Genomic DNA, 16,106 nt, shown 5'->3' with positions numbered 1-16,106 from the left:
TCAAAAATAAATATGCGTTAACATTGCGCAAATTTCTGCACGAATACTGAGTGTAAGGAGTATCCACTAGCATTCTGATTTTTAAATCAATGATGTTCATTCAGAAAACTGTAAACATTATGGGTAACTAGAAATATGTTCTTGGGAATTCAAGATTAAAGAACAACCAAACCAACGTTATTATTTAAAAGTATTTTATATGTTAAATTCCCCATCTTTAACTACAATATCCCTAAAATATCATCACTAATCGAACCCTTGCGGAAATCAATGCGTTTCCTAATGCTCATCTACTTCCATTGAGACGGAGTAAGCAAGTCCACTCACTTCTTTATGACGCATTTAGTTAAGCGATATGGACCAGAAAAACCACCCGAGTGGGTGACCAGCCCATCGAAAGTGGTCTTCAGGGGCAACCCCAAGGAATTTGATGCAGCTGCCAAGTTGTCAGCCCTTCCTTATCCGACCGTCGTTGAGGGAATTTGTTTTGGTCTGGACGCTGACTTTTTTACCGAGCTGATGGGACAAGCGGGAGACTTTTGTTTTATCGATGGCAATACATCAGCCATCAATATGATTAACTCACACGGAATGTGCCAAAGTGCCGAAAATCAAATTAAATTGCCCTGATGTAAGTGTTAGTGACACATTCAGACAGTGTCCACTCGCTTGATTTATGCATAGTTTGTGTTTGTCCTTTGAGAAAAGGGATCAGTGTCAGATGTGTTCTGGCGGTAAAAACATAATTTATATTCACATCTTCAAGTTATGGGAAGTGTACAAATTCTTTAACAAGTAGATGTTGGACTGTCACTTCTTGTTCGACCGCTGCTCATACTTTTCCTCGATGAACTTGAACACGGAATCGATGGCCGAGTAAGAGGTCCACTCATGTTTGGTGTGTCCAGCGGAAATCTTTCGGATGCCGTTCTTTGACTGTGAGACGGGTGTGTCCAAAGGCGAATTGCTGGCAACCCAATCGCAGGTCACATCACACAGGTAATCCTTGTTCTTGGCCTGGGGACTTCCCATAACCGCATCGGTGAAGGCAATCGCAAAGACAGATTCTTTAAAGAAGTCCGAGTAACGATCCACCTTTTAAAAATAAATAAATCAATAAATTGATGTTAACATTTTTTGTTTTATTCCTTACCAGATCTAGTGTGAGACAGCCACCATAGCTGTGGGCCACAATTGCCACACTCTCCGGTTTTGAGGGCAACACAATATTCTTCCACACATATCTAGTGTGATCTATAGGAGTGTCTACTTCCTTGATCGGATTATCCTTTCCGTTGTAGAATCGTTTGCAATCATTTGCATTGGTAATAAGCAAATCGTACCCTAGTTTCTGTGCCTGTCGTACGTAGGGCAACTGAGAGCCGTGGTCCAAGGAGTTGTTTATAATTAAACTAAAAAATCAAAAAAATAATTACTTCAGTATTCCACGAAATACCCATGGGTGCGGTTTAGTAACTGCGCGCCAATTTATACATATGCCAAATTATGTTATTGTGTACCCCAACGTCCTTATCAGCAGAAAAACATCTTCTATATGCCCGATATTAAAAACAATCTTGTTAAGTTCTTTTTTCATTTAGGTTTAGTAGAAGCTGCTTCTTACTAAAAGCAAATGACATTGAGCATTAATACTGATTTAAAGAACGTTTGTATCTTAAGCACTATTTTTAGTGATTTTTCATTGAACATTTAATCAATCTACTTCGTAAAACTTGTACCAATCAATCCCTTACCAAACTAATTAGGTTCCAACAAATTAAAGATTGTACAAACCTTCTAGCCCACTGTCCAGCCTTCACATAACCACTGCCATGGATGAGAACTAGTAACTTTTTTGACTGCGACAACTTCGCGGGTTGAGAGTAGATGAACGAAGAACGTTCTGGGGGGATTGTTAAAGGGAATATAGGTTCGACTAAGACCATTTTTTTCCAGAAGAGCGTAGACAATCTCCGGGATTTGCTAAGGATCATCAATAAGTATTTGTTTTTATTAATGAACTCTTAAATTTGTTTAAATAAATAAATAATAAATTAATATTCCTACTTTAGTACTTACATTGGCCAGATTTTGGTAGTGCTTCTCGTTCTCGGCGGGATCATCGCTGACGTTATAGGAAAAAGGCTCCTTGCCGGGCTCTCCTGTGGCGGGATCGATTTTGCGCAGGACTCCAGCTGGAAGAAAAGATCGGATGGACTGTTATGCACCTCCATAACTATCAAATAGGACACCACTTACCTCCGTCGAAGGCGTACCCGAACTTCTTCAACTGGACCAGTGCTTCTTCACAATTGGTAGCCGGTGGCGGCGAATCTGGCATGTCGATATATCTGGGAGGACGAAACAATTTGTGAATTCGTGACCACATTTCATTGGTGCGGACTTCAACATGAGCTGTTGCTTACGGAATAACAATGCGGCTGCAAAAAGTTTAACTTTATAAGCAATTGTTGCTCGCGTTGTTGTTTTGATTTGTTGATAAACGCTGGCCTAGGGATGGAATAAGGACGCCATCTGCAGGCCAAAAAGCTCAAATTGATAACACGACGATATATATCGGAACCAAAATTAAGCACATAATGAACCACTAACACCCAAAGCTTTTTTCTTGAATCCACTAACCACTGGCGGTTTTTTGAAATAAAAAATTTGTTTTTTGTTGTTTATTTTAATTTTTGTTAAAAAAGAAGTTCTATAACAGATGGGTATGATTTTATCCTTAAAAACGTATTTGCAAAATATTTTATTAATTGCGTTCTTAACTATCTACCTCTTCTTTTTATGTCTTCCCGTTTAGTTCGATTGACCATACTAATATTTATTTTCATTTTTCCCATAGTTTTCTCAATCCAATCCGAATATATATTAACCCGAGTAAATGCATAGGGCTGATTTGGCTTGCAGGCTTTTTTGCCGTAAGAAAGTATACCGTAGATCTTCTCTTTAACCACGTCCATTAAAGGGCCTCCTGAGTCTCCCTAAAAAAATAGATTTGTTTTTAGACCAAATGCTGCTGTATCACAAAAATATATTTAATTAAAACTCGCTTTTTTACCACCAGGAAGAAGTTAAGTTAAATATGAAAGTTTAAAGAAGATAGCTAAGAAAACTTTTAATTATCTCTTGGAAACTATAATCTTGCATAAATATAGCCATGGTAGAGATAATACATTTAATATTAAATAGTTACGTTTATTTACTAGACTTACGTCGCAGGCTCCAACTGGTCCTTTCAGGTGCATTGCGCAGATGTCTGTCTCAGTGAGGAAAATGAATCGATGCCTAAGCTTACACAGAGAGTTTTCCATTGTCAGAAAGGGCAGCTCCTTTAATTTCCTCACTTGGTTCATCTTCACCCTTCCCCAGCCAAGAAGAGAAGCCGATACACCACCACCGATCTGGATCTTGCTTGCAAAGTCGATACTTCGAAATCTGATATTGTCCAGCGGGAAACTTGGGTGGACCTTCACAAGCGCAATGTCGTGGCCGCCGAGCTCCTTAAACTGGGGATGCCAAATAACTTGGACAACAACAAACCGAGTCTGCTTTTGAGTTCGGCTGTTAAGCCAATCGTCACCACCGGAAACATACAACTTGTCTTTTTTTTGTGATTTTATGCAGTGGGCCGCACTAAGGACATGCTCATTCGAAATTATCACGCCAACACAGAGATGTTTGTTATATCCTTTCTCGTTTGAACCGATGGAGACGATATAAGGATAGCGGGGTCCTTTAAGCGTGGCTGGCAAAGCTGTGGTTGTGCTCGGGGTCTCAGAAGACATCTCCTGGGCCGCTGACGGCGCGACAAGCAGAGCTATTAGGCACAAAGCCCACGAAAGCCACATTATTGCCACCACGACCCGGCTTGAACTCCATAGCCAAGTTTGCGTTGCAGCTTCCTCTCATTATTGAAACCATGAAATCAAAATGTTCTACAATTTATAAAAATTGATTCAGTGAAACCTTAAAATGGTTTCATTGTATTGTAAGATTTTACAGAGAACATTACTAAAATATATTAATATGTGATATTAATAATGTACATTATTTTTAAAAACAAAAGATAAGGTTTGAAGCCAATGTATTTTATATATCATTCATTTAAAATTCTCGATTTGCAAAAATGGAAAAGGATACACTTTCCCGACTTCTAAAAATAACAGTTTACTGATTAGCGGCAGATTCTTTTAGGCTCTGCTTCAGATTGGCAACCTGGTTGAGCTTGGCAAGGCGCTTCATGGTCTCCAGCTCCTTGATAAATGTGGCCAGGGCCTCTTTGGTGGTGGAGATGTCACCATCTTTCAAGTCCTCCAAGCTGTCTTCTTTTTCAAGTTCTAAAAGGAGTACAAATTTAATATTTTCGTGTATTTAAAGTAACTCAAGGTAAACTAACCATCCATTTCCGCTTCGATGTCGTTAAGTCGATTCATAACCAATGCCTGCTGCACTTTAACATGCTCAATCAGGCGATACTGGCACTCCTCTGGATCGATAGCAGCCTCCGGTTGCGGAACGTTTGGAAGGTCAGGTTGCTCCGTCTTTGGACGCTTTACCGGGGTCACGGCAGAAGCGTCCACATAATCCTCGTCCCACTTCTTGGCCCATAGATACAGCTTCGGATGACAACGGTTGCGAGCGATGTTGATTTTGACTTGAAGCGAATGCATTGATCGCTTGGCTTCCAGTAAATTGCCGGTCAGTGTGTGCGAACGTTTCAAGAGCTCGAATTGTTTGGTAATTTGAGGATTCGGTGTATGGTACGCAGCCACCGGCAACTTGCCTTCGAACAGCCAATCCTGATCATGCTTAAACCGCATGGAGTCCCGTCCCCTTTGCGGATTACGGCAGATGTAGCAAACGTACTTATCCGGAACGTCAGACTCCTTTACGATTCCGTTGCATGCGCCGTGCTGCCAGCACAAACACAACTCGCACTGGATCATCAGACCATCCTCCTCACCATACTCGCAGATACAGTTAATGATCTCCTCCTGCCGCATGCGTACGATTCTTATTAGCTCACCGTTCTCCTTGATGTACTGCGGTGCTTTACTGACGGTTTCCGCTGGCGGTGGCGCCAAAGCTGCATTAATGTCCGCCTGATCGTTTGACGACGGTGTGGATACCGAATCTGCCGTGGCTGGTGAGTCGATAGAACTGATGGGCGTAGCTGTGGCACCGACTCGACGTTTCTTTGAGTCGCTACGAGTATCCGGAGTGGGCGTGTTAAAGGATTGTCTGGTCTCCTCAGCGTCCTGATCGTTTAAGGAATGTCCAGCTGGGCTGTTGTTCATATTGCTGCGACGCTGAGAGCGCTGACGGTTGCTCTTCCTTGAGCCAGATGGTCGCTTTGTCGGCGAGAAGCGAGCCCGCTTGCATGACCGACTTAGTGTTGAGTTCATCGAATTGTTAGCTCCAGCTTCCAGGGAAACATCCTCTGTTTTAATGGCAATATCAACAGAAGGCGTCACCGCATCTGGAGGCTCCATCTTGGGAGATAAGAGTGTTTTAGTGGGTGATATGCCAGGAGGATTTCCTTGAGTTGCGGGGGATGTGACCGTGGCTGGAAGCGTCTGACGCTTAAACGACCGCGACTGCTGCAGATCCTGCTGGTGCAACTTGGCAAAAAACTGCTGGTTGGGAATTTGGTTTTTGGGCACCGCATCGCCCTGCTCGATGGACGAGGGATGCGTACGCTTGACCGCCAGCTCCTGCATCTTTGGGCAATGACTCACGTACCTGCAAGATAATAAAGGTCAGACATAATTGGTCAATTGCGTTGAATATTAGATAGTTACTCGGCAAATTCCTTGTGGTAATGGCGAATGTGAATAAGCAGAAAGTCCTCTTTGCGGTATGTCTTCCCGCAACCTTCGCGAGGGCAAACATATAGATTATCATGAATTTGAACCTTAAGACCGCCAATGAAAGCTGGAATTAACAAATACAATTAGTAACATATACCAAAAATAAAGTATATTTTTATTACTCTTCTTACCAAAGCCATTCTCCACCAAAGGAGGATCTCCTGGCGGAAGTTGAGCTGAACCTCCCTCAATGGCATCCAGTAGTTCTGGGCTTGTCTTAGCCTTTGCCTCATCGGAAGTCTGAGCCTGCGGCGACATAAGCTCTGCTGGTGGCATCAGTGAGGCCACAGGGGCCTCCATGTACTGACTTTCCTTTACCGGCATCGGAGTTGAAGGCAACGAGGGTTGCGTTGTGCTGCTTTGGTCTAATGTGGAGTCCATTGAGACATCCAACGGCCTGGTCTTTGGCGGTGGCTGCGGATTGTAGTCGTGTGTATAAACATATGCATTGATATCCTTTGCTCGACGCCGATGGATGCTGAAGTCATACACATCTGGATTGTAGACCAGGTCCTGTGACTCCAGGAACAACTTCAGATCGGATTTGGAGCGGAAACGCTTTCCACTTGGCGATACCAGAATAACATCCCACTTGCCCAGAACGTTGGAGCGCTGATACATGTGCTTGATCCAGCCAGGCGGCAGGCGCCAGTCCTGCACAATAACCGTGGGCTTCTGGTGTTCGCCCACGATCAGGAAGCCTTCGGTTCCAATGGGCTGGTCGTTCACCCAGTGGCAGGTCCACTCCCCATCGTGCGGAATCTCGGGGAGGCCTAGCGAAGCTGTGGGAAACAGAAGTTAAGAATGTTGTTATTTTTTCATGATTATTATTTGTTGATCTTACCTATATCCAGGCTGGCCATGTCCAGCAGCGGCCAATCCCTTCGCTGTGGGGTGCTCTTGCTCTTCTTGCTGCTTGAGGCAACACTGGCTCCACTTGCACTGCCCGTGCTTGCCCTCTTGGGGACTAAAGGAACCGCACTTGCTGGAGTTCCAACAGGAGTAGGGACTTTAGGAGCCCCGCTTTCTACTGATCCGCTGGCGGGTAACTGCTTGGGCACCTTGTTCATATGTACGGCGCGCACGTTTTTTATGTAGCCATCGTCGAAGAGCACCTCATATGTGTCGTTACCCAGCAGCTTGCGAATGGTCCCCGGAAACTTGCGTGGGCCAGACCAGCGGGCCATGCACTTCTCATCCAGCTCAAAGACGGGCAGAACTCGGTTGCTAAGGCGCTGCCTCAGCCGCTCTGACTTGATGGCCATCCACTCCTGAAAGCTGCCGGTCGTCGAGGGAGAAACCTTCAACTTGTGATTGCGCTCAAAGCGCACAAGGAGCGTCTGCTCCGTCTCGTTGACTTCGACGATACGGGCGGGCAACCAGTTGCCCTCTACACTCAGTGCCTCCAAACGGGCGCCGATCGTCAGATTGTGTGGGTTGCTGTACTTGGGTGGCGAGCCGGGAAGTGGGGAGTTTGAAGCGGATCCGGCCGCCGATGGAGCAGCTTCACTGGTTGAGGGTCCTGGGGCAGCAGAAGATTCCACTGCGGCTGGCTTGGTTGCATCTGCACTAGCTACTGCAGGGGTTGTCTTTGGAGGATCTTCCGCCTTTTCTGTTTTGGGTTCCTTCGAGCCATCAGATGCATTGCGCTCTGCCGTTTCTGCCAGAATTTGCGCCACTATTTGGTCCACTGTGGCCTTTATAACATCTTCGTTAGCCGATGATTGGCTTGTTCCCGCGGCTCCAGTCGCTCCCTCCACATTGGCGTGCTGCAATGCCCGGTGATCCGCCTCGATCTCCGCAGTGTCCATCTTGCCCCACGGAAATACGGTGGGAAAGACGCGCGGCTTAAGCAGATACTTCCCATTGCGTATTGTGTTGAAGTCCAGGCGGCGGAAGTGGCGCGAGCAGACCAAGACGCTCTTACTGATCTGCCGTTCAAGACTTATGCGTGAGTTCTTGATCCAAATGGCGCGGATAATGGGGTCCAATGGGAATGAGTGGTACGTCACGCCGTGGTGCTCCAATAGACGCGACGTCGATGGACAGTTGGCCACGCAGCAGCGACGGCCCATGGCGATTTATTCTTTCGATTTTCTTTCAAGTCAACTGGTTTCTTTTGATTAATAGTTTACTTTGCAAAAGCACACTATAATTGTGATGAAATAAACCAAAATCGACGCGAAAAATTACTAGCAAAAACACAACGCATTGAAAAAGTGTGACCATAGTGTGGAGCAGAATAGAACGTCAGCTTACCGATGGTACAATCGATATTTTTTATATAAATATCGCATAAAGTAGAAGTCCTTAGCGTTGCCACCTTGGGAAAAAGGTTCAATGATAATACCGTTGAGCTTAAAATTTTATTTTAAATGTAAGCCTTGGCTCAATATATATGAAATAACAAAATAAAATTTTTAACATTTAAAAAAAATGTCCCAAAGATATAACATAACTGTTTGCTTTTTATATCCGGTATAGGAATAAAATTAATCACTACAGAAGTGAGCGTCCCATAAATTTCCCCAGTTCGACGAAAAAAGGATCACGTGCCGGCACAGCACAATTTCCAAGGCCAACGGAAACCTATTTGAAATGCAATTAATGTACCGGTATGGGCTTACATGTCACCACGTTCGCCAAAAAGACAGACACCTTGCAAAAAGTCAACCAAAAACGAAATACCAATTCACCCATTCGAAAATGCTTCTGGAACTATGCGTTTCAACACTTATTTCCATAGTTTTGGGAGGAGCATTACGTTCGTGTTGCTGAAATAATTGTTTATTGTAGTTAGTAATTAAAATTTTCCACCTGGTCATTAGCATGCAAGAAACAACAAAGCGATTGACTGAGTGGCGCCTGCGCTTGGTCATCAGCCAAAAAAAAAAATCGAACGAAGTTTGACGCCTTGGCCTTCAAGGCAAAAATATGTACATAATACAACATAAGTAAAGGAATTTACATTTTTATAAATGCTTTTTTACTAGAAGTTGTATTTATCTTATGTTTCAACTCAAGTTTTACTGAAGACAAATAATTTCGATTTTCAAATTTTGCGAATTATTTTGTTCAGTCTCAGAAAATTTACTGACGTCAACTTTCCCATCTTATGTGTACAATATATTAAAAAAGTACTTTGAATTTAAAGTATCTAATAGGCTGGGCTCTTGACAACAACATTCTTCCTGGTTTTTTCTAGATACTGTCGTATAACAAGGCCTCTGGGTCAATATGTTCACCTAGATCTTGAGATTGTTTGCTAAATAACACGAAGCCAATATCAAATAGTGCTGGCTTTGATCATGCGTAATGCAAATATTTAAAACCAAATCACGGCTGTAGCGCCAAGCAAACTTTAATTATAAAATGTTTTAATGTCATATGCAGGTGACATAAATATTAAATAACTTGAATAATTGTCGTTGCTAGGCCGAATATCTCTGTTTTTAATTTTGGGCAGTCAAAAACTGACATTGAGAGGGGCCACTCGAAGGGAAATCCAAATGGATAAACAGGGCTAAATTCCGTTTGCATAACTATTAGTGAACATATTTGCATAAATTATCGGCACTTGAGGAAATTGGGACGACTGCACCTGAACTCACTCTCTTTTTGTGCAAATAATTAAACAATATGTAACTTGTGCAAAAATATTTCCAAAAAGAAAAACAACGCCAGCACAAAACTTTTGGCCCAACCGACGGCGGCACTTTCTCCTTTAATATTTACCCAACTCATCGACAAATTGGCCAGGCCCATTCCCCAGTCTCATCTCGGTCCCAGTACCCGGTACCCTCACAAAAACCCCTCCCCCGATCCCGCCTGGGAACTCATTGCGTAAATATGTGGGTATGCGATGCGGTAATTTTCGAATAGGCTTCGCGACTCTTGACAGTTGGGCCCAGTTCCCGGTTCCTTATCACATAAATATTACCGAAAAATGCTCGTTAAATTTTGATGATAATTCCCAAAAAGTGCCCACGGGAAAGCATGTAATGCAGTAATGCTGACACAAATTAAATAAATTATGCTTGCCCAAAACATGGCTAAAATAAATACGTGCTTGACCATGTAAATGGATTGCCTAATGTTTTATAATTTTTATTGGTCTTTGTCGTTAGGCATTGCACGCAGCGCACTCTAAATATGAAATTTAATATCTGGAATTTCTCAATGCAAAACATTTGGAGTTTCCCACACGGCGACTATTACAATGTAACATTATGAATTGCTTGACAGCCGGTCAACTTTGTTAAAATATAGCAAACAATGAGTATAAATTTTGGTACTGTGTATTTTTTTTCGCAAAAATCAATTCATTATTGTAATTACAATTTCGCCCGAAAAAAAGCTTTGCAATAAATATTCAAATTCCTCAAAAAATGGGCGCGGCTTGACTTAGCGTTGAGCATAATCCGCGTTAAATATCCCACGAGATACATATGTCAGGTAATGAGCGGCACCTGCCTTCGTGTAACTTTGCCGTTTTACCGATTGCCATAAAGTACGATTTTACAGCGGCACAAACCTTTATTTTTCCCCCGTGATTTTTGGGATTTCTGTAGGGTCGACATGCTTGGTCGCACGTGAGGTGGAGATGTTAAGGAGAAGAGGAGACAAAACTTATCGAGGCGATCATGTTGAAATGCGTGAATTGGGTTTGGTTTTTGGTTTTTGGTTTTGGGTTTTTGGTGTTGGCTTTTCGGGCTTACTCTTCACTTTCAACTGGTGAAATTTTCGTACTCATCGCGGCTGACCTTGATCTGGGTCCCAAGCTGTGGAGAAAATAATGCAGATGGGCTCGCATCATTTCTTATGCTTATGCAATGACAAGTGTGTTTGTATATGTCTTCTGGCTATTTATGACTGCATTACGTAATGTTTGGATACGCCAGGAAAAACCTACATTCCCAATCAGCTACAAAGGTTGCTTAGGTTTTCAGTCCATATCCATAGAACTTATTGATAAATCAAAATATATATGTCACTTGCGGAATGCAATCGACATTATTTATTGGTCAACAACTCAGTTTAGCTTATGCAATCGGCCTAGCGACAAAGGCACTGACAAATAGTATACATTTCCGAAACAAAGCAAACAATAGCGCAAAATGCATTTATTTATGCAAAGAGACAGGAGACGCACCACAAAAACAAAAAAAAAACGAAATATTCGTGCCAAAAAAGATTTTGGCTCAACTTGTGTCGTGTTTGTTGTAGCTAATTAGATGGGAGTTAGGCCAATACATTTGACCACCATTCAAAGTGGTGCAAAATGAAGCGCGAGCTAAGGAGACGCCACCCATCACCCACCGAGCTCCCTTTCATGCAAAATATTCCCCACTTAACATTCATGATTGCATGTTAAGCAGGCGCAGTCGGGGAGTCCATTTTCCACGTGCCCTAAATATATTCGCTTGACACCTTTTCCTCTTTCAAAGTTTTAAGCAAATTCTCTCAATAATATGCTCAAAAATGTCTCTATTTTATAGTTTTGCGACTTTCCGAAAGGCAACTTTTTATTACTAGACCACTCTTTCTTAATTTATGATTTTCAATGTTTTTTTTTTTTTAAATTGTATTTAATTTGTATCTTTATATCTTAGTCAATCTTATCTGATAAATATAATTATATTGTGATTTTTTTAAAAGATGTAAGCTTCAATTGAATACATTTTTTTAAAGGCTGCGAGAGTATACAAATATTGGTATATCCCTTTCTATATTATATATTATATATATTTTAAAAAAAGGAGAGGTTAAATTAAAGAAAAAGATAAAATTAAGAAAAATTTAAGTTGTCTTTTGGTATTAAAAAATTACAATGTCAAAACAAAAATCAGACATAGTGAATATACCTTTAAATAGTGTAGAACTGACAACCACTGTGGCTCTCTTGTGGGGCGGACTATCTCATCGAATTGAGTGGATCGGGGCGGCTCTCTGCTCGTATATAAGTCGGGGTTCCCCAATGTTTTTGACATTCAAGTTGATCAGTGGCAGCCGATCGGTCGGTAGAAGAAAGCGCGTCGCGAGCTCAGAAATAAAATCGAACCCACAGAAAGTGCCGGTGCATAAAGTGTGTTGAATAAACCAAAATGAAAGCCTTCATTATCGCCGGAGTGTGTGTGTTGAGCGTGCTGAGTCTGGGATCTGCCCAGTTCCAGAATGGCCGCCTGGAACCACCAAATCCGCAACTCTGTGCCCAGCGTATCATTCACGAGAGGACACCCGACGGCAAGGGGTGAGTCCATAGGATTTTCTCGGAAAAGTTATATATTTTTACGAGGTTTGTTTCTCTTCCCGTAGTTACTTCTTCTCGTGGCGCGATCCCCAGCTGAAGGGCGTGGAGGAGGACTGGCTGACCGCCAGGAACTTCTGCCGCAGGCGCTGCATGGACTCCGTTTCTCTGGAGACCAGCCTGGAAAATGAGTGGATCAAGCAGTTCGTGGTGCGCGAGAATGTAAGTACAAATTCCAATACACTGAATAATAAAAATCACTTAACATCTATGTGACAAATGAGTTAATTTTCGGTTTTAACAAAAGTAAAAATAAATATAAATAACAAATTACACACCAAAATAAAAAAACAAACGTTTTCAACAAGTACAAAAGTTTGTGTACACAAATCAAAAGACTTAGGCAACAAACTAAAAATCCAATACTACAAAAAATATCAAAGCAATACCCATACCTAATGGAAAAGAAATTAACAAATCCCAACTTTCATAATTATTTACACTGTTAAGCTACACCCTTTTAAAATCAAAGTCAATAAATTGATTATCCCCAACCCAATATAACCCTTATATAACTCGGGCAAAGAAACCCGACCAAATAAATTGGCCTTACTCTCACTGCACCTGTTTGTTTGATCAGCATTTAAGCTTTAATAGATCAAACAAATGATCGCTATCAGAAACTTGCAACTCATTGACTATTTATAAATTTTTTTCGGCGAAAGGTATTATAAATGCATAGTCAAACACTCGTATTTATCGACATAAATAGACACCGACAAAGTGAACTTTTACACCTAAAATATGAAGTGGGATATAGTCACAAAAGCTTGCCAATAATTTATTATACCTGCATTTATCAGTTTTTATCCCAGTTAGTTTTTTTTCACCTGTTTTGCATGACATTATGTCACTTCTTTCAATTTGTTTGGTAAGTTAAATAACGTCCGTTTAGCCGCGTGTGAACTGTTTAGCGCTTTTTATTTGGCAGCTTTGACAACGAACGAACAAAACAATACACTGACCTTAATTTTGAGGAAGCTGAGGCACACAATATTAATGGCGAAATCTCTTGACATTAACATCGCACTACAAAGTTCAATGTGAAATTACACATAAAACTGAACGAAAAATACGAATCGTTTATATAGTATACAAAAACTTTCCCAGTTGTTGTCTCTGTAATTTCGCACACGAATGGAGTCGTCTGCTATTATGCAACACTCTTCAGATGGACAAGTGTCAAGTTTAGAGTTGTGGTCAGGCTGGCTCATCTCATCTGCCAACTGCCAACTTCCAATTCATTGCTCACCTCTTCTCTTTTTGTGGCTTGAGAAAGCAGCGGTGGGCAAATTGAAATCGAAAGTTCATGTGTGCGGTGGGAAAGCCTCTCCGGAAAAACTACTCAGCCAAATGACTTCACAAATTGGCAAACTCCGAACACGCAAACGGATTTATTGGTAGCTTATTTTGCGTGTAGTCAAAGCGGAAATTAATTGTAAACCAACGTGTGACGCCTTAATCTTTAAAAAAAGAAACTCATGAATATAATTTGGATTAATTGTGGCTAGAGATGCGTGGAAAAAAAACAGACAAGAGTGATAGTGGAAATTTTAACATCAATTTGATCGTTGTGCGGGTACTTTATCATAACTTTTTATATTTTAATGAATATTTTTGCTATACTTTTATCAGGGCTTTCTAAATAATATCCGAGTTCTTAATCGGTTATGACCTACTTTATTTAATTTTGAATTTTCCGCCATTAAAGGCGCCTTCCTTAATGAGTTGCAACTTATCAACAAGTTGAGTTCACTTTTACTTAGCACCAAAACGCCTGAAACCAACAGGTGCACAAACACAATTCATTGGGGCTTCCGCCTTGGGGCAAATGCATAAATTGTTCGAGTTTTAACAATTACAAAGCCCATTTGGCCCGCCAATGAAACGCTGAAACCGCCACCGACAAAACCGAAATCAATGTCTATAAATTTGTTTCAACTTTACGCTCAATGGAGTTTTCCAAAAGGGCAGACAGGCTAACCGAGTTGTCTGGGCCTTTGTTCGTGTGGCTCTTTTACAAAACAATTTTTATGGCCCATCGGGTGAAAGTGACTGATGAGCGGTAAGCTGAAATGTTGACAGTATCGGGTGTGCCAGCTCCAAAAGGGCGCGGACTCGGAAAGGCAATGGTAATGGGAATGGGTTCGCTTTCAGCGATAATGATAGTTGTTTGGGCGTGACAGGCCCAAAAGAGTTACTGGCTGAAATTTCTACCATTTTTCCCCCATGCCAGCCGTGCATTTTCTTGCGTAGGCGAGACTAAATGGGGAAATCCATTTCTTTTTCAGTATCTGCAAGGGGCAATGAACTATGTCAAAAACATGATTTATTTATGGTCTATTCTTAATGAAATATAGATTAGATTTCAGAATAATTTATGGACTTTTAAGGGAATTTCAGAACATAATTTTAAGTAAATGCTACAGATGCATATAAACAAAAAGGTATAAAAAAAAATATCATCATTATACCAAAGCCCTCAACATAATTTCAAAGCATAAAAGAGTTTTAAAGAAATATGTTTGCCATCCTCTTTCTACAAACTATTTGATAGTTTACTAAAATATTTTTAAAATGTTTAAATGACATACATATTCATAATATTATAATTTTAAGGAGATTCAGAAGATCTGAGCTATAAGACATCGTAAAAAGGCAATTAACTTCCTAGTTTTTGGCTTAATTAATTTCTTCCTTTTTAATAACAATATTTATTCATATTGTGATTTTTTCTCCTCCTTTCAGGTGAAGTACATCTGGACCAGCGGCCGCTTGTGCGACTTCAAGGGCTGCGACCGCCCCGACCTGCAGCCCACGAACATCAACGGCTGGTTCTGGACCGCCACCCTGCAGAAGTTGGCCCCGACCACGGAGCGCAACCAGGGTGACTGGTCTCCCACCGGAGGCATCGGCCTGCCGCAGCCTGACAACCGCGAGTTCAAGCAGATCGGATCCACGGGAGCTCCCGGGGCTCCGGAGAACTGCCTGGCCCTGCTGAACCAGTTCTACAACGACGGAGTCAACTGGCACGATGTGGCATGCCACCACAAGAAGTCCTTCGTCTGCGAGGAGAACGACGCCCTGCTGAAGTACGTGCGCTACACAAACCCCAATCTGCGCATCTAGAGGGGACTTGGATGGGGATAAGGACGAGGACTGGCTAAAGGAAGGACCAGCGACTCTCCAACTAAAACCAAAAATGATATTCTCTACGAAGATACGATGTCTGCTCTCCGATCGTCTTTCAATGCATTCAGTTTTCTGGCTAAATGGCTGCGTGACATTTGATCCTTTTCCTTGGTAACAACCTTCCAAATCTCTCTGCTCTATTCTGTCTCATCAGCTAGTTTAATTTTTAATTTTGTATTAATTTATGATTTTCTTTAATTATAAAAAAAGATTCGAAACGATTTTTAAAAAATATCTGAGTTTTTTTTGGGTTTATCGTTGTTTTAACTCTTATTTTTACCTATGTGCCCTTCTCTAAACTTTTTTTGGATAAGGATATGACTCCAAACTGAATTCGAAGCAAAAATTGTTATGCGGCTTAAATAGTATAAATATAAGCTGCGGCGACGTTATTAAAATTGATGTATGTTAAGTTTAAAGGAGTCTGATCGTAAAACTCTAAATGGGGACACAAAGTTGTTTAGATACAACAAATTTGATAAGCTAATGTTCAAAAAATCGTTGGAAATTGAAATTGGCTTAATAGTATTGGGAAAGTACTCTAGTTATGATGCGGTTGCTTTGGCTGAAACTTTTTTGCATTTGTTTTTCTGCAATTTTATCAAAGAAAATTAATAGTAGTTTTGTAAACCAAGATAAACCGGAAGCTAGTGGCCTATTAAATTAAGTATCTGGCCGAAATCGCCTTTTTTGTATGTCAGGTAGTAGCTCTACTTACT

At 41.4% G+C, this 16,106-nt stretch overlaps 4 protein-coding genes across 4 annotated transcripts; 1 reads left to right on the top strand and 3 right to left on the bottom strand.

Moving 5' to 3' along the window:
- Window positions 1–722: 722 nt before the first annotated feature.
- On the bottom strand, window positions 723–2,510 carry LOC108087914 (FAM172 family protein homolog CG10038). Its single transcript, XM_017185500.2, is given in 7 exon segments — window positions 723–1,095; window positions 1,154–1,412; window positions 1,795–1,910; window positions 1,912–1,983; window positions 2,080–2,195; window positions 2,260–2,351; window positions 2,427–2,510. Coding segments are annotated over 6 exon segments (930 nt in total). The 5' UTR covers window positions 2,342–2,351; window positions 2,427–2,510; the 3' UTR covers window positions 723–810.
- Window positions 2,511–2,679: 169 nt separating this feature from the next.
- LOC108087916 (trypsin eta) lies at window positions 2,680–3,879 on the bottom strand. The gene is made up of 2 exons (XM_017185502.2): window positions 3,231–3,879; window positions 2,680–2,999 (listed from the first exon to the last, which is right to left on the bottom strand). Exons 1-2 carry the CDS (start codon window positions 3,864–3,866, stop codon window positions 2,784–2,786), a joined length of 852 nt encoding a protein of 283 aa, XP_017040991.2. The 5' UTR covers window positions 3,867–3,879; the 3' UTR covers window positions 2,680–2,783.
- A 206-nt stretch (window positions 3,880–4,085) lies between these two features.
- Window positions 4,086–8,115, bottom strand: LOC108088019. The gene is made up of 5 exons (XM_017185633.1): window positions 6,733–8,115; window positions 6,020–6,670; window positions 5,820–5,952; window positions 4,415–5,760; window positions 4,086–4,355 (listed from the first exon to the last, which is right to left on the bottom strand). The coding sequence occupies exons 1-5, from the start codon at window positions 7,961–7,963 to the stop codon at window positions 4,186–4,188; spliced, it is 3,531 nt and encodes a 1,176-aa protein (XP_017041122.1). The 5' UTR covers window positions 7,964–8,115; the 3' UTR covers window positions 4,086–4,185.
- Window positions 8,116–11,882: 3,767 nt separating this feature from the next.
- LOC108088020 lies at window positions 11,883–15,613 on the top strand. Its single transcript, XM_017185634.2, has 3 exons — window positions 11,883–12,138; window positions 12,204–12,357; window positions 14,944–15,613. The coding sequence occupies exons 1-3, from the start codon at window positions 11,993–11,995 to the stop codon at window positions 15,322–15,324; spliced, it is 681 nt and encodes a 226-aa protein (XP_017041123.1). The 5' UTR covers window positions 11,883–11,992; the 3' UTR covers window positions 15,325–15,613.
- The last annotated feature ends 493 nt before the right edge of the window (window positions 15,614–16,106 follow it).

Source organism: Drosophila ficusphila, unplaced genomic scaffold (genome assembly GCF_018152265.1).
Source record: "Drosophila ficusphila isolate 14025-0441.05 unplaced genomic scaffold, ASM1815226v1 contig_791, whole genome shotgun sequence".
NCBI lineage: Eukaryota > Metazoa > Arthropoda > Insecta > Diptera > Drosophilidae > Drosophila > Drosophila ficusphila.
Note: the sequence above shows the minus strand (reverse complement) of the source record. Positions and strands in the feature narration are given on the sequence as shown.